The 18,412-nt window shown below is 45.0% G+C and overlaps 1 protein-coding gene across 1 annotated transcript in view; it reads right to left on the bottom strand.

Moving 5' to 3' along the window:
- gldc (glycine dehydrogenase (decarboxylating)) overlaps positions 1–18,412 on the bottom strand; it is a 37,816-nt gene that overhangs the window by 14,490 nt on the left and 4,914 nt on the right. The window contains exons 3-14 of the mRNA XM_083783745.1: positions 15,408–15,543; positions 12,272–12,436; positions 10,619–10,696; positions 9,711–9,858; positions 8,333–8,529; positions 7,845–7,941; positions 4,108–4,213; positions 3,250–3,389; positions 2,530–2,610; positions 2,341–2,438; positions 868–952; positions 712–753 (exon numbers count right to left, since the gene is read on the bottom strand). Of these exons, the coding sequence (XP_083639871.1) occupies positions 712–753; positions 868–952; positions 2,341–2,438; positions 2,530–2,610; positions 3,250–3,389; positions 4,108–4,213; positions 7,845–7,941; positions 8,333–8,529; positions 9,711–9,858; positions 10,619–10,696; positions 12,272–12,436; positions 15,408–15,543 (1,373 nt within the window). The remainder of the gene's footprint in view (positions 1–711; positions 754–867; positions 953–2,340; positions 2,439–2,529; positions 2,611–3,249; positions 3,390–4,107; positions 4,214–7,844; positions 7,942–8,332; positions 8,530–9,710; positions 9,859–10,618; positions 10,697–12,271; positions 12,437–15,407; positions 15,544–18,412) is intronic.

Raw genomic sequence — 18,412 nt, 5'->3', positions numbered from 1 at the left:
CACGGTCCGTTCTGTATTTAGTTAGTGCTGTAACCTTACTGTTTTCCTATGATTTTGTTATATTGTTTTCCTTGTGTCTTAGTTCCAGTTGGAGTGTTCTCCTCTTGTATGGATTTTGGTGAATAAACCGCCTGCTCTGCCTCTCTGCCATTGTCCTGCGTTTGGGTCCTAACCCTCTTGATTCACACAGTGACAGAAACGAGTCCCACAAAATTGATCACTGCGTTTATGATTCACTTTATGCTAAGCTAGCGTCCAAGTGTCCGCCCTGAGATTGGGCAGAGTCTTGCCAAAGACTACAAATGGTAACCATTGGCTCTCTGGTTGGCACTCAGCATCAGTGGTTGGATTGGGGGTTAAGTCCCCGTGACATACTAGTGTCATGTCCAGGTGGTGCCGCCAGCCTCACGCTACAGAAACAGGACATAGGCTCCTGAACTATTAGCCACATGACGTCTACTTTTACATGAGAACGATCGCCAGAGAAAACGGCAAGGTCCAAATATCGCCTACGGCTCTGCATCAATGTAATAAACATATGCGTCGTGAGCCATGATGTCACACGTTTTGCGAATTCACCCTTTTGCCCGCTTACATGGAGATGGGAGGAAACAGGAAAGTGCGTTTTCCCAGCAAACGATACTTTATTTTCTATGAAAACCGTTCGTCAGTGACTGACTGACTGACTGACTGACTGACTGACGGACTTACCATAAGCTCAGAGGAACTATTCAGCTTCATGGTGCAGGAGCCCTGCAGAGGAAAAGCACACCCGTGATCAGGTACTGATGTCACATGGCAACGCCGACATATGGTACGAGAAAGAACAGGGCGTGCACATTTTAACACCAGCTATGCACAGCTTACCAGTGGAATCATGCTGTGTACCAGGGAGATGTCCTTGTTTTCAAGACGCTTCATGTAGCGCACAATGTTGGTCTCAGAGTGGTAGCTGGAGAGAGGGGTGATGAAAAATGTCCAGAGGGAGATTAACTCAGTGTCTAACACAGGGGGTCTCAAAACCTTTCCATGCCAAATACCCCTGTGACGGTTCCCTGTATATAGTATGGTATAGGATATGGTATTATATTGAAGTATGGTATCTTATATTAGGTCTGGTAGCTTTATATATATTGTATTTATTATTCACTTTGTTTAGTTTATGGTTTTTTTATTTTGCTGTCCTAATTTCTGTTTTCCTTATCTTGCAGTGGATTGGGGAGCAGAGCTGTGATGTCATGACAATCAGTCAAGCGGCGGCACCTGGGCCCGGTGCCGACGCCCTGTATAAAAGCCTGTCTCCCCAGTCCCTTCCTCAGCTCTGTTGTATTCAGTTCTCCTCTGCTCCTCTCCCACCATGCACCTTTTTCAGAATTTGGGTTAATACATACAACATGCATGCACATACATTTCACTCATGCATACATGCACTACACTACTGATTTTCACACCTCATCTGTTTGCTCCTGATTGGACCATTTAATTCCTTATTTTGATTACTTAATACATTTATATTTCATTTGAGTACTGTGTCTCCCCAGTATTTCTTTTTTTTAAGATATTTTTTTGCGGCTTACGCCTTTTATTGATCTTTTTTTTTTTTTAAGGGACAGATAGTAGGCTGACAGGAAACGGGAGAGAGATGGGGGGATGACATGCGGTAAAGGCCGTGTCGGGTCCGGGAGTCGAACCCGCGGCACACCGCGACTGGATCACCAGTCCGGTGCCCAGACCGTTACGCTACGGCCTGGGCCATCCCCAGTATTTTTGTTGTGTATCTGGCACCCCTAGGCCAGGTAACACCCCTAATAGCCTCTGGCTATTGTAAAATTGTAAAATGACTCAAGCGGTTCAACTGCGTCTTGTGAATTGAATTTGAACTTCAATTTCAAAATTATTATTATTTATTTGTTTTACATATAACTTAAATGAATTTGGAGAGAAAATGTAACTAACACTAAATCAAAAAAAATAAGGCCATCAACAGTGAAAATGCCCTGTTTACATGCAATATACAGAGCCAAAGCTGTGATTGTGGCCGTATGGTCCATCAAGGTTAATATCTAATGAGACAGTCAATATCTAACTTGTGAACTGTATGTCATTATGGTGATTGTGTGACTGATAAAATATAATTAATACTGTTCAAGGGGCACAGAGTCGCAGTTACAAATAGACATTCCATGCGTAGAGTCTTACTATTGTGTTTAAAGTCATAACACTGATAATGCTATCACCTCAATGGTACATGATGCCACTGAGTCAAACGTTATCAAAACCACGGTACATTGTGTCTGTCGTTCTACTGCGACTTCGCAGATGAACCGATGTACGACAGACCTGTTGAAGACAGCGTGGTCCAGGTACTTGCTGGTCCTCTTGAAGGGACTTCCCAGGATTCCCTTCACCCTCTCGCCCATCTTCTCCGCGATCAACTCCTGGAAAATGCATTGATTAAGCCTTGATTAGGCAAAGTATAGCACGCTTTCATGGACGATTCGTGCAAAATGCATGTGATGGCCAACCTACAGCTGAGGATTCACAGCCAAAGACCCAGAGGAGATCGTCCAAGTCCCGCTCGGTCACCGTCTCATCGAGAGACACGCCCAACTAGGAGGGTTGGAGACAAAAAAACAATCTCAGTCTTTTATCCATTTGACAAAAATATAAACCATACAGAGCGTCGCAGTCCCACCCTCTTTCAGAACGACGAGTGGCCCAGGAAATGATTCTCCATTCATTTTCTCCATAGGCTTTTCAAAAAGTATTTATATAAAGACGGTTACGCCGCGGACAAAGCCAACTCGGATCGTGACAAATCATGACAACAAACACAATATTTTGTGCCGATCAAATAATTTGAAAGAAGAAAATAAAGGCAGGATACAACACTATTTGTTTTGTTTTTCTTCTTACTAATTATTTGATCGGCCCAAAACATTGTAATTATTGTCATGATTTGTCACGATCCGAGTTGGCTTTGTCTGCGGCGTAACCGTCTTTAAATAATTACTTTTTGAAAAGCCTATGGAGAAAATGAATGGAGAATCATTTCCTGGGCCACTCGTCGTTCTGAAAGGGGGCGGGACTGCGACACTCTAGTCTATAGCTAGTAGAACATAACAGAACATACAATCCGATAAGAATACATGGTCATTGGTATGGAAGTAAGCGTGCAACAGTTAATCGAACCAATTGATTTGACCAATTGATCAAATAATCTCTAAGAAGTCTGGACTCGGCTCTCACCACGCCCTCGCTGTAGACACGGAGGTTGATCTGTCTCTGCACGGCCCTCTCCAGGATGTCTTTGGCCGCCACGCTGCAGTTGATCTTCAGGGTGTCAAAGAACATGTCACTGTGCAGCCTGTGACCTGCCCTCTTCAGGCCTGAAACACACATGGTTGGCGGAAGAAAAACGGTAGAGTAGAGGCAGTGGTTCTCAAACTTTCACATTTCAAGGAACCCCAAGTTTGGTATGCATCAGGGTAGCTAGCCATGAGTGTACAAATGGAACCAAATGGACCTGTAAAGTGGGACGCATACTGGTTTTTAGATGATAAGTTGATAACCATGTTGTAGTTTTCCCCCAACCACCGCAGTGAGTATGTTACCACCTAAAAACTGAGTATGCGTTGCCCTCAAGGGAGAGTTACATACCAGTAAGGGTCCATTTAGTTCCTAAATCCATTTAGCTGGCGCCCCGGGTGCAGTACTTAGTTTAGACAGTTTTTGGTTTAGATCGATCATCATTGTATTGTGAATGAATGCATTGGGACCCGAATGGAAACAAGACCGCAAGGTCTTTTTTCGGTGCTATCCTTTTGGATAAATGTGCTTTGACTGTACCATGTACTGTTTTGCATTTGTTATTGTCTAATAAAATAATCAATCAATCAAAAAAACTAGTTATTGGTTAGACCAGTCATTAGTTCTACAACTACAACCCATCTCAAACCCTCACCCTAAACTTAACCTCCCACGGGGCAGCACACCTAAACCTAACCCATGTCTGACCAATGACTAGTCTAAACTAAGTATGCACCCCGGCGCCCCGCGGGAACCTGGACGATAATAGTTCCAAACAAAAACAAAAGCGTCACTCACCTTCAGCGAGGATCAAAGCAGCATTGTGAGTCCTCTCGGCGATGTGTCTGAGACCCTGCGGTCCGTGGTACAGTGCGAACATGGCTGCCATGTTGGCCAGCAGGGCCTATAGGAAGGGACAGGTGGAGAGTATCTGAGAAGACAACTAAACTTTTTTTTCCTTTTTTTTAACACAAAAAATGCTGGAAACGTATCCATACGCTTTATTAATATCGAACGCCGTACGCGCGAAGCGTATGTATACGTTTTATACGTTTTTTTATTGCTTACTGTACATCAACGTCCTATGCTCCAGGACACCGGAGAAAATAACAGCGATCGTCTCCAGGAAGCTCCAATATGTGATCCGGGAGTAAAAAGCCCCTCCCTCCTGAAAAGAGGTCTGTCTGTGGCGAAGACGCTCCCTCCTCCAATGCCTCCATTACACGTATGGGTCTGCACGGCAACGGCATAGACCAACGCAGTCAGGGCATCTAAAATGGAGTTACCCATACTCTAGTAGTAGTCTAGTGTCTGTGAATACACTCGATTCCCCCTCCCCTCCTGTTTCTACATGGTTTCTCCCGAGGAATCTTTGTGGGGGGAGTCTCTCTTCTGCCCGGATCGCATTGCAGTTTGAGTTCCCTGGCCCCAGGCCACACTGCGCCTTGTAATCGCCTTGCACCGCTCTCTCATTCTCGGAAAAAGATATAACGCAGTCGTGTCGATTTGCCCTCTGCCAGTATATAAACCAAGAATAATCTTCAACGATCGCCATTTCATAACGTTTTCAACACGCACACGGCACACGCCATGATCAACTAACTGCCTGGCTACGTCTTCAGTCTTCACCAGCCATCGCTATCCGTTGTGTGGATCGCCATCGCGTCTTCACTTTGTTTGTTTGGGCAAGAAGCACGATCAGCGATGGAAAAGAGCTTTATATCCACGGCAGATAAGTAATGACGTATTATCGAAGGACCGCCATGATCAACTTACTGCCTACGTCTTCGTCAGCCAATGCAGCCATCATCGCTATCCGTTGTGTGATTGTGGATGTAGGCTATATCCACGGTATCGAGAGAGACGCCCGGCTGTGATATAGGTCTTATCACTGCAATTATAATGAATAAAAAGGCTACAATCACACAACGGATAGCGATGGCTGCATTGGCTGGTGACAACGTAGCCTCGCAACATTGCACTGCTCACTTCACAGGGGTGTGATTTTCATTATTATTACAGTAGAAGTATTTTTCTTATGAAAGCAGAGAGTCTTCTGTTTCATACGGTATATAGTATGTACATTTCGCTATAGGCCTTATTTTGTGAATAATAGTTCTTCTGGTCCATGCATTTTCTGAAATCCTCTCTGGTGGGCGCAAGCTGCATTCAATAGCCAATTACTGACAAACTATACATGGGACCATGTGTATTTGTTTTCCTCCTAAAAGTAGACATTCAGGGCTTTCATTCAGTGTGTAGTATGTATATGATATTATTTGTGTTCATTTTTATATCTGTCTGTCAATGTCTGTCAACTTCAACCTTCCATATCTCTGCTGTTTTTTCAAAAGAGCAGCGTGCTGCGAAAAGCAGGTGTTAGAAAAAGGTCAATATCTCCAGAATGGAAGATGGTAGAATCATAATTTTTTTTTTAAATTGAAGTGGACTAGTTTGGCTTCCTTTTGATTTATGCGGTGTGATTCTCGCTATAAGAGGCCCCTCGCTGTGGGCCCCGAAAAAGTTCAGAAGTCCCAATGTTAATCGCTCAGCACCACCAAGCCTGAGCAAATAGAAAACTCTAGCAATCAATGTGTTAAAAGGGATTGGGATTGAGAATACCACGCATACCCTCTATAGGAAATCAATAATATAAATTCTCGTGTCAATTATTTGCAGGACCTGATGTCATGTTTCGAGTCATGACTTATGCCATTAAAATGAAATCAAAGGGACAAACATGTCGTTCCAATAAGGCTTTTGACTTCCGTTGAATATCCTGACAACTACTGTTAAAACAAGGATCATGGATTTAATGGCTATGTGCATATTGCTTCAATAGTGGCGATTCAGTTGAAACCAACGTGCTCTACTTTTGATTCTGCGGGAGTTGGATGAAAGTGACAGACTGTACCCAGATTAGCACCAATTTGATACTGAGGATATTGAGGTTACCAATATTACTAATTAAAGGTATATTCAGTGATTTCACTCAAAAAACCTTAGGTTTCGTTTTTGGCTGTGGGACCCAGCCTTTCGTCCAATCAGGATAGAGAGTCAAAAACGAAACCTAAGGTTTTTTGACCCCCAGGGGTTAACTGGGGACAGGGAGGAACTCCTTATATGGTCAGCACACTCTATAGTAGAGAGGATTATCACAACAAAACAAAAAAATAAGTGATATTTGAATTAAGTGAAATCACTGAATATACCTTTAAGGCTCTGTTCCATTTAGTGTGCAGTGGTTTTTGCAAACTTTGTAATTTCAAGGGCATCCATAACTCTGGGAGTGTACAAATGGATCCTTACGGGTCCATTTGGTTCCATTTGTACACTCTCAGAGTTACACACCCGTACGGGGCCATTTGGAACCCACTCAAGGACACTTTGAGGCCCACTGGTGTAAGAGTGTTTCCAGTGAGCTGTTTGACTAAAATGGAGTGCATATAGCCTATTGGATTGATAAGCAGATGAAACAGATACATTTATGATCCCCATATCACTAATAATGAAAGCAGGGAAAACATGGCATATTTCTTCAGACCAACTGGCTGCCCAGGCCAGTACTGTATGTATAGCTCTTACCTGGGCCAGTATGTATAGCTCTTACCTGGGCCAGTATGTATAGCTCTTACCTGGGCCAGTATATATAGCTCTTACCTGGGCCAGTATGTATAGCTCTTACCTGGGCCAGTATATATAGCTCTTACCTGGGCCAGTATGTATAGCTCTTACCTGGGCCAGTATATATAGCTCTTACCTGGGCCAGTATGTATAGCTCTTACCTGGGCCAGTATGTATAGCTCTTACCCGGGCCAGTATATATAGCTCTTACCTGGGCCTGTATGTATAGCTCTTACCTGGGCCAGTATGTATAGCTCTTACCCGGGCCAGTATGTATAGCTCTTACCTGGGCCAGTATGTATAGCTCTTACCTGGGCCAGTATGTATAGCTCTTACCTGGGCCAGTATGTATAGCTCTTACCTGGGCCAGTATGTATAGCTCTTACCTGGGCCAGTATATATAGCTCTTACCTGGGCCAGTATGTATAGCTCTTACCCGGGCCAGTATATATAGCTCTTACCTGGGCCAGTATATATAGCTCTTACCTGGGCCAGTATATATAGCTCTTACCTGGGCCAGTATGTATAGCTCTTACCTGGGCCAGTATGTATAGCTCTTACCTGGGCCAGTATGTATAGCTCTTACCCGGGCCAGTATGTATAGCTCTTACCTGGGCCAGTATGTATAGCTCTTACCTGGGCCAGTATATATAGCTCTTACCTGGGCCAGTATGTATAGCTCTTACCTGGGCCAGTATGTATAGCTCTTACCTGGGCCAGTATGTATAGCTCTTACCTGGGCCAGTATGTATAGCTCTTACCTGGGCCAGTATGTATAGCTCTTACCCGGGCCAGTATATATAGCTCTTAGCTGGGCCAGTATGTATAGCTCTTACCTGGGCCAGTATGTATAGCTCTTACCTGGGCCAGTATGTATAGCTCTTACCCGGGCCAGTATGTATAGCTCTTACCTGGGCAGTGCAGATGTTGCTCGTGGCCTTGTCTCGGCGGATGTGCTGCTCCCTGGTCTGCAGAGCTAGGCGGTACACTTCCTTCCCAGTTGCGTCCCTGAAAGAAGCAGGTAGCACACGGTTACCATTCAGTCTAACTAACCATTAACCTCATGAATACACAGAGGTCTCAGAGAGAGATCTTATATTCAAACTGAGATGTTGAAATGGAACACTATGCGTCACATTCCTTAAAGGCAGGGCAACAGAAAGGTTGAAATGGAACACTATGTGTGGAAAAACACATCATTTGGCATTCTACATTTTGGGAAAAGGTGTCATTTTTGACAACTGGATCTGCTGGATTTGTTTACAACAACCTCCGGCATGCTTTGACATAATTTGTCTTGAGGATTTCACCATTTCTGGTGACAGACAAGACAAGTTTGTTTGCTCCGCAATTATGATTGCAGAACTTCGTTTCCCAAAGGAGCCTTAATGTCTCTTACCTGGTTACTCCGACCATTCTGCCGGGCATCATGCGGACCAGGTTGTCTTTGACGGAGAAGAAAGCGGCATGCGGGCCTCCGTAGCACAGGGGTACGCCAAACCGCTGCGAGCTCCCCAGAACGATGTCCACACCAAACTCCCCAGGGGGACGCAGCACACACAGGGCAAGGAGGTCCGTGGCACAGCAGGCCAGGGCCTAGACAGGGGAGGAGAGGGTATGTTTCTCAGGGGTCCTTGAGGGGGTTCCAGGGGATCCCCAGGTAAAAGACCGATAGTTCGGAACCAAATGGACGCTTATAGAGCACCAAAGTCTGATGTCAATATCGGCAGAGGGCGCCAAATCCATGGGGGGTTTGTGTACTTTTTTAAATATAATCCCCATAGGGGGTAGCCTGGTTAATAAACCAGACCGAATCAGCCGTTGGCAAAAAAAGATTTGCCTGCCGGCGGATTACGGTCTGGAGAGGCTCAATTGTACGCCCATTTCCTACACCAGAGAAATGGGGCGGCTAATCGGGACACGGTATGCAATATGGCGGGCTTTGGTACAGTGACTTTCAATGCTTGAGACCTTTGACTGACAGTAGCTCTGACCAATTGCGTCAAAGAGAAAATGTTTCAACCCGCCCCCCTGGAAATGAAATCCAAGCTGAGCCTCCCCAGACTAATATCCCGCGGTCCGTGCGATATTAGTCTGGTTTATTAACCAGGCTACATAGGGGGATCTTAGATCGCCTCATAAGAACTGTGTTTGAAAAATAAACAAATCATCCCGGCGATTTTACTGAATATGAAGATTCGACTGACTATGAGAAAACGCTAACGTTACTGCCGTCGAATTAGTTACATTTTCGCTAGTAACAGACAGTATCAAATATGACTGACTGTCGTAAACGAGACAGAGACACCTCCCTGACAATATCACTGAGACAGTTTGTTTATTTAGTTAATTCTGAGTTGATTTTAAGATGACCCAATGTTAATCTCCATAGAGAAAACCTTCTGCGAACACCTTGGAACCAGGGGATGAGCGAGTGACATCAGGAATTCTGCACTCTATACAGCTCTGTAGCTCTGAGAGTACAGTACAGGGCCATCCATCTTCAACCGCTTATCCGTAGTCGGGTCGCGGGGGCAACAGCTCCAACAGCGAGCTCCAGACTTCCCTCTCCAGAGCAACATTAGTAACTTCCTCCTGGGGGGATCCCGAGGTGTTCCAAGGCCAGTGTTATCCATCCATCTGCGCCTTGGTCTGCCCCCGGGGTCTCCTCCCAGTGGGACGTGCATCGAGGACCTCCCTAGGGAGACGCTTGAGAGGCATCCTAACCAGATGCCCGAACCACACAGGTCCATTACGGTTCCATACTCTGGTCTTACCCCTCCCTTGTGAGCCCGGTCCACCAGGGCAGTGAAGTCCTCCACCCTGCCATCAGTGTCTGGGTACTGGAAGAGAACGCCACATACGTCCTTCCCACTGAAGTCCATCTCATTAGGCAGCTTCAGCACCGTCTTTACCCCAATGTAGCTGACAGAGAGAGAGGGGGGGATACTAGGTTTCAGTATGGGAGTGTTGATCCAGATCAGAATTATAATACTTATAAATATGCATTAGTTTTTATTTTATTTTATTTTATTTTTTTGTCTTCCTTTTAATTAACTATAATAACCGTGGTCCAGAATCAAGCTTATAATAGTTTTGGATTTTTCATTATAGTTTAGTTTTAGAGGATTTGCAAGTTTTCATTAGTTTCTATTTTTGTGACAATGATTAGTTTATGTTTAGTTTGTTTTAGTTTTGGTTTTAGTGTTAGTTCTTCAAAAAGGTCAGAGTAAGTAGTCCGATTGTGTAATAAAAACACACTTACTTAACATCACTTAAAATATATATATATTCAGTTACTGTTGGCAACCAGAAAAACTAAAACTAAAGGCCATTTTGTTTATAATTCCAGTTAGTTTTGTAAACACAAAATACAGTTATCGTTTTATCGTCAATTGAGTACTTTGTTCCACCACTTGGTTGATGGTAGTACTATATCCCATTCTGGGCGGGAACCCCTTTTGGTGTTAGCATTACGTTATGCTTTAGCTATTGAAAAATAGCAGATCTACAAGCTCATATCGCGCCACCGAGTGGCGCGCTACGAGCTTGTAGGTCTGCTATTTTTGAAAAATCGAAGAACGACTGACATAGAAACATAGCTTTTTCAGAAAACTGTCAGGATGTAGAAGACATTTTTAGAATCTGATCTCAGGTCAGAATGGGATGTATATACAGTACATACTTGGCTCTGGTCTGCACCACTGCGATGGTCTGGGGATGGCAGCGCGGGTCCACGTAGAAAACCCTTTTCTTGTTCTGTCTGAGGAAGGTAGAAACACAGGGGGCAAAGGTCATAGGAAGGTAGAAACACAGGGGGCAAAGGTCATACAGATGGCTAGGGCTGTTGCCAAGCCCCCAGAACCATAGATAATAAATAGATGCCTCATTGGCCGCTGCAGTTGGTTGGAGCCATGTGTGTCAACGGGAGGGAGGAACAATGGAACAGTTCAGACAAATAACAGTCTAAGTCCATCATTTATTCTGAAAGGCCTATCTGACCTGACCCTTTTATCTATAATTTTATACATTATGGATAACTGGATTACAATGGACTTTGGGTTATGGTTATTTGCGTCTCAACTGCTCAATTTATACACTCTGGGCAAGCTGGGGCGGAAGTGCGGCGGACGTGTGGAAGGCACGCTACGCCCAGCTACGCCATGCTGCCACTCAAGTGACTACTGGCCAATCACAGCGCATCTTTTCCGGGACTTGTCAGACCCGAACATCTGCTCTGTGACACACACCGAAGCTTGGCTCATGCTTCCGCTATGTTTTGCAAGGAACCTCGGGAATGTTTTGAACTTCCGGAAGACTTTGTCAGTCTTCCATTGAACGAATAGCGGGGGCTGTCGGTCCTCATCCGCTTTTTATAGATAGATATTATAACTATGGCTGTCACTGATCACCATCATGACATTTTACTTGATGATACATTTTCAGACAAATCATTTTCGATGGACAATTTCATTATTATGCCTTTCCATTGAACATTGGAACACAATTACATTACAACGCTTCAGCTAAGCCTACATGTAAGGGATTACTACAGACCAAAATAAAGTGTTTTATTTGAATAGAAGATGACACTAAAATATGCCATCTATATTACACATCAGTGAACTCAACAGATCATATAATGACCGTAGCAAGCAGCTATAGTCTCAAACGAGGGCCGCCGTGAACTGCACTCTGATTCTAATCTGATCGGACACGCTTTCAAAAAAAGGTCTGGGGAAAAACGGGGTCAAAGTTCAAATAATAGTTTGATCTTTGAGCGCAGCAGCAAGGGGCTAAACGCTAAACCAAACAGTCCGCCATAGGTGACAATGGAGCTCTGTGCGGCATCACCGCTCTCTCTATAGCCGTTTTACAACCAACATTATGTGTTGTCTGCTTTACACTAGTTTGCATTCAATTGACTTAAACCCTATGCCCATTACCTGGGTTTTCCCCCCTCATTTTTCACTCTACACCACTGAAAGTTTTGGGGCGGGAACCCCTTTTGGTGTTTTAAACATTGTTATAATTTAGCCTTTTGAAAAATAGCAGATCTACAAGCTCATAGTGCGCCACTTTGTAGGTCTGCTATTTTTGAAAGAAATCGTAAAAATGTAGCGCAAATCTTTGAATATATATTCTTTCAAAGTGAATGTTTTTAACTCAGGTCTAAATGGGTTAAGGTACTGTACTTCTGTGTGTGCCTACAACAATAAGTACAATAATGTCTAATTGATTGATTGATTGAATTGTTTTATTCACAGTATGTAGAAGTGTAGGGCGTTCCACATTTTAGTGGCACAAAACGTGTGTCTGTTGTTATACAGACTCGTACCTGTGGCAGAGCTGCATGGCCTCAGCCGCGGCCGTGCCCTCGTCCAGCAGGGAGGCATTGGCCACGGACATGCCGGTGATGTCGCAGATCATGGTCTGGTAGTTGAGCAGGGACTCCAGGCGGCCCTGAGCCACCTCTGGCTGATAGGGAGTGTACTGGGTCACCCTGCATGGGGTGACAAACAGGACAGATAGGGTGTGTACTGGGTCACCCTGCATGGGGTGACAAACAGGACAGATAGGGTGTGTACTGGGTCACCCTGCATGGGGTGACAAACAGGACAGATAGGGTGTGTACTGGGTCACCCTGCATGGGGTGACAAACAGGACAGATAGGGTGTGTACTGGGTCACCCTGCATGGGGTGACAAACAGGACAGATAGGGTGTGTACTGGGTCACCCTGCATGGGGTGACAAACAGGACAGATAGGGTGTGTACTGGGTCACCCTGCATGGGGTGACAAACAGGACAGATAGGGTGTGTACTGGGTTGCATGGGGTGACAAACAGGACAGATAGGGTGTGTACTGGGTCACCCTGCATGGGGTGACAAACAGGACAGATTGGGTGTGTACTGGGTCACCCTGCATGGGGTGACAAACAGGACAGATAGGGTGTGTACTGGGTCACCCTGCATGGGGTGACAAACAGGACAGATAGGGTGTGTACTGGGTTGCATGGGGTGACAAACAGGACAGATAGGGTGTGTACTGGGTCACCCTGCATGGGGTGACAAACAGGACAGATAGGGTGTGTACTGGGTTGCATGGGGTGACAAACAGGACAGATAGGGTGTGTACTGGGTCACCCTGCATGGGGTGACAAACAGGACAGATTGGGTGTGAATTGGGTCACCCTGCATGGGGTGACAAACAGGACAGATAGGGTGTGTACTGGGTCACCCTGCATGGGGTGACAAACAGGACAGATAGGGTGTGTACTGGGTCACCCTGCATGGGGTGACAAACAGGACAGATAGGGTGTGTACTGGGTCACCCTGCATGGGGTGACAAACAGGACAGATAGGGTGTGTACTGGGTCACCCTGCATGGGGTGACAAACAGGACAGATAGGGTGTGTACTGGGTCACCCTGCATGGGGTGACAAACAGGACAGATAGGGTGTGTACTGGGTCACCCTGCATGGGGTGACAAACAGGACAGATAGGGTGTGTACTGGGTCACCCTGCATGGGGTGACAAACAGGACAGATAGGGTGTGTACTGGGTCACCCTGCATGGGGTGACAAACAGGACAGATAGGGTGTGTACTGGGTCACCCTGCATGGGGTTACAAACAGGACAGATAGGGTGTGTACTGGGTCACCCTGCATGGGGTTACAAACAGGACAGATAGGGTGTGTACTGGGTCACCCTGCATGGGGTTACAAACAGGACAGATAGGGTGTGTACTGGGTCACCCTGCATGGGGTTACAAACAGGACAGATAGGGTGTGTACTGGGTCACCCTGCATGGGGTGACAAACAGGACAGATTGGGTGTGTACTGGGTCACCCTGCATGGGGTGACAAACAGGACAGCGTTGGAAATGGGACTCAAAAAGGTTCTTACTTAAACATTTTCGCAGTCGGCAGGGAGAGAGGGTCCTGGGGTTCGAGTCCCACGGACTCCCCAGACTCATGCCGGCCGAGTCCACCGACTGCGTCACTTTTTAAGTATTTAAGTATCATTATTAGTATTTTAGTATCAATACTAGGCAGTTCTTTGGATGAACTTCGCATCTCTCTGCAAAACATTGTAGTGATCAGCCGTACAATTTCTTAAATTCTGCTGAGTAAGTGCAGATGTTTCACGCACTGGCCAGAGCCTATATGTGTGGCATGCGCCTGGACCACTAGGCCAGTGGGCACCCCAAAACGTTGGTTTCTCTGTGTCCTCAATAAAAGTGTGGCATTGGCAGCTACGAGTGTGCGGCTATAAAAAAGTCCTTCTCAAACTAGGGCAGAGTCACAGACCTATGTAGCCAGCTCCGTGGTTTTCAAAGAGCTGATGTGCAGGAGCAGAATACAATGTATTATTGTTATGTCTCTTCAAAAGATTGTGAATCAAAGTTCACTTCCTCCGAGAACATGAGCGAGACCTTGAGGGTTTGGTTTGAGTTTAATGGAAAGGGAGGCCTTAACCATAATTTATGCTTTGCTGCGTTTTCTTCTGTTGAAATTGCATTACTTGTTTGTCAACTGACAAAGCATACTGTAAATTAGGCATTAGTCAGAACGTGCCGTCGCATGACTGGGTGAGTCAGAGAGCGTGCCCCTCACAGTGGCTCATAGTGTAGCCACTCAATTAGTTGAAAGTCATACGATTCCTATTAAAGGCACGTTACTTAATGGTAACGTAGCCAACCAGTTCTTAATTAAGTAGCATGGGCCTGTAAATGCACGTGTTGCACCAAGTGAATCTACTCCTGTATAGAGCCTTTCCTACTAATGCAGTCCACACCTCTAGAGTCACGTCAATAATATAGGGTATGCGCATGCATAAAGTGAATGGTGTGGAATCGAGTGGCAAAGCGAGTGACAAAGTCAGTCGTTTAACGTTGTTTAATACAATCAAATAGGACTTTTCTATTTGGATGTCAAGGCCAGAAAGTAGTTTTTTTGTAAAAACATAACTTCCAGGTATGAGGATGATGATACGTGCATAACCTTTGGTGGTGTTGGGGGGGGGGGGGAAGGCTGGTTGTTAGCTATCCATGCTGCTGTAATTAAGGGTCAACACTGAATGGTCACTACCCTTAAACCTCAATACAGTGCCTTAATTGGGCGGCTGTGGCTCAGGAGGTAGAGCAGGTCGTCCAATGATCCCTGGGTCGGTGGTTCGAATCCCGGATCCTCCTCCTGTCCACATGTCGAAGTGTCCTTGGGCAAGACACTGAACCCTACATTGCCTCCAATGAGTTGGTCGGTGTGAGCTGTGCCACCGTCGGTGTGTGAATGTGGGAAGTGAGGACGCAGGCGTCGACTGTTCGCCGCTTCACCTCCCAATGTATGAATGAATGAACCATTGTAAAGCGCTTTGAGCACTTGGAAAAGCGCTATAAAAATGCAATTCATTATTATTATTAATCTGGGGGGAGTGTAGACTGAGTAGGCGTCATTAGAACAAGGCCACCTACCAGCCGGAGTTCTCCAACAGGTTCCTCTGAATGGGGGGTGGCACCGAACAGTTGTAGTAGCCCATGCCAATGTAGGACCTCCACAGTTTGTTCTTTGATGCAATCTTTTGGAGATGCTCCAACACTTCATTCTCACCTGCAATGACAATAATGAATAGTTAATGTTCACGCATGCACTCACACGCACGCATGCAAGCGTGCACACACACACACACACACACACACACACACACACACACACACACACGCACACACGTCACGTAGGGGCACCTCCTGCAATTGACTAGTCAGACCAGCTTTGTTGTGACATCTAACAAATGAACAGCATCTCCTCTCCCATCATAGATCATAACGCCACTGACTGCATGACTCCCACCTGATAGTAGGGCTCTGTCTGTGTGGCACGCGACTGGAATGGAGAGAACGGAACGGGATGAAGAGACTGGTGATAATATGCTAAGGCCTCACTCACACCTTTCGATCTAGCATACAACATTGATGCATGCTATATGTAAGCAAGATGTAAGTGTCATGGCCGCCCCAATGCATTTCCAATGGAAGTCACATGGTTTGATACAACATTTTGGACTATACAAGCTGTTGTATGGCTTTCGGCTGTGTTTCGACTGCCCCCCCCCCCCCCTCATACAACACAAATGTTGTGTCAAACCATGTGACTCCCATTGGAAATGCATTTTGGGCAAGATGTATCACACCCTTTGTATACAACAAGCATACATCAGTCTGTTGCGAAGGTGTGAGTTACAAATGAACAGCAACTCCTCTCCCATCATAACGCCACTGACTACATGACTCCCACCTGATAGACTGGAATGGAGAGAACGGACGGGATGAAGAGACTGGTGATAATATAAAACAGAGCTGAGAGATGACTTTGTGCCAATACATCCAGAGAACACCACAGGGAAGTACACCATGCATTCAGTCAGTGCTGGATGTACATGTACTTAAGTACAATTCTTAGGTATTTTACTATTTATACTTTACTTGAGTATGTCCAATTTCCAATAGGCTACTTTTACTTCTACTCTACACTACATTTCAGAGGCAAATATTGTACTTTTACTCCACTACATTTATTTGAAAACTTTAGTTACTAGACTTTTGTCGATTTTTATTATTTACTATGAAAACGTGCATTTCCCGTCATTTAGTTAGTTAGTCCGTCACCCCAGGCATGACCATATATGGTCATGCCTGGGGTGACGGAGGGATCAGCCTGGGGTGACGGAGGGATCATCAGGGATGGAGATCCCTGACGTCATCTAGACGGGCCTGCTATTTTCAAAAGATACATTTGAAAACTTGAAATGGGACATCATAGCTAGTCCTTTCTACTTTTGGTAGCCTACTTTAAGTACATTTTGATGCCTAATCTTACTCAAGTAAATGTTGAATTCCTGACTTTTACTTGTAACGGAATAGTTCTACATTGCAGTATTGATACTTTTACTTAAGTAGAACAATTGAGTACTTTTTCCACTACTGCATTCAGTGAAGAACAAAAATTTAAATAAAAAATAAAACTATGTGCTATCATGCACAGCTGCACACCTAATTTATGAAAATAAATCCGAAAACCCTCACGACATCCCTCAAATCACCAGCCAGACCATTATTTATCCCACAGGGAAGATACAGAAAAAGGGATACAACTGAGAATCTAAATTATACGAGTAAACGGGTATAGTAAAAAAGTGATTTAGGGTCCCTCTGTAAGTAATTGTATGAATTCAAAACACTTATATTACATAGTACATACATACCAATTCAGCATAATTCTGTGACATTTCCATATCACATGCTAGATCCCTGCATCTTTCTCTTAAAGGAGAATTCCATGCTAGAAGGCTTTCTTACCTTTATTTGTAGTTGTTATGTCCCCAACAAAGAGGTCCAGGTGTTATTTTGTGCAAAAGTGCATTATTGGCTATTTCCCCTAATATAAGCCCTCAATGGGGGTTGGGTTTTTGTGCTAATTGGCTTATTTCCATCTAAATAAGTAGTAAAGTGTGCCACTTGGGATACTATTTACATTATGAAGAGAGGATATATACAAAAAGAATAGATTTTTGAGCGATGGAAATAAGCGAATTAGCACAACACCCCATAGCCCCATTCAATTCAATGCAATTCGTTGAGCGCTTATCGTAGGGGAAATAGCCAATAATGCACTTTTGCACAAAATAACACCTGGACCTCTTTGGTGGGGACGTAACAACTACAAATAAAGGTAAGAAAGCCTTCTAGCATGGAATTCTCCTTTAACTTAATATAATAGCAGTGACCAGCCACAACATGCGGGTCCTTTCCTGATGGCTGAAGTTATTTAACCTAATTCCCCAGTGCTGGAGGGGAGCGCTGCCAATGGACACCCAGCCACTGGGATTCCTCTGTCCTGTCTTGGCTGCCTAGCAACACTGAGGAATGGACAATACCAGTGGTCTGACTCTGAATCAAGAGCCCAAACTACTCCCGTTTTCAAAACAGAAAGGTATACTTCTTTTCACAAGCAGTAGGAAGACAGCACTAGCTGTGTATAGTGACAGAGAGCATTCAATGCCATTTTGGGGATCTTGCCTGGCGGGCATTGTACTGCATATAGTTTAACGACTTAAGTCCTATATAGCCTACTGTACTTTGCGGACTCTAGCAGAAATAGCCAATCTACAACCGCTCAAACTCGTGAGCCCCCCCCCCTCCCCCCCTGAAAATAGGGGTGCGAGGTTGAAAGTGGTAATATTCAAATTGAGCAAATTTGATGTCCACAAAACAAGTTCGGGGTGGGCTTCCCTGTGTGACTGTGTCACTGCAGGGGAGGACAGTTTTCCCATGCGGTCCCAGAGTTCCTCGGAGCTACAAAAAAACAGGGGGGGGGGGGAACTGCCTGATTCAGAACCAACCAGCACATCCATTGTTGAAGAGAGAATCCCTCGCTGGCTTTGCAAAGCGAAGCCCTCCAAAGCTGAACAAGCAGAAAAAAA

This window comes from Protomyctophum parallelum (genome assembly GCF_964188405.1).
Source record: "Protomyctophum parallelum genome assembly, chromosome: 15".
In the NCBI taxonomy this organism is placed as follows: Eukaryota; Metazoa; Chordata; class Actinopteri; order Myctophiformes; family Myctophidae; genus Protomyctophum; species Protomyctophum parallelum.
Note: the sequence above shows the minus strand (reverse complement) of the source record. Positions and strands in the feature narration are given on the sequence as shown.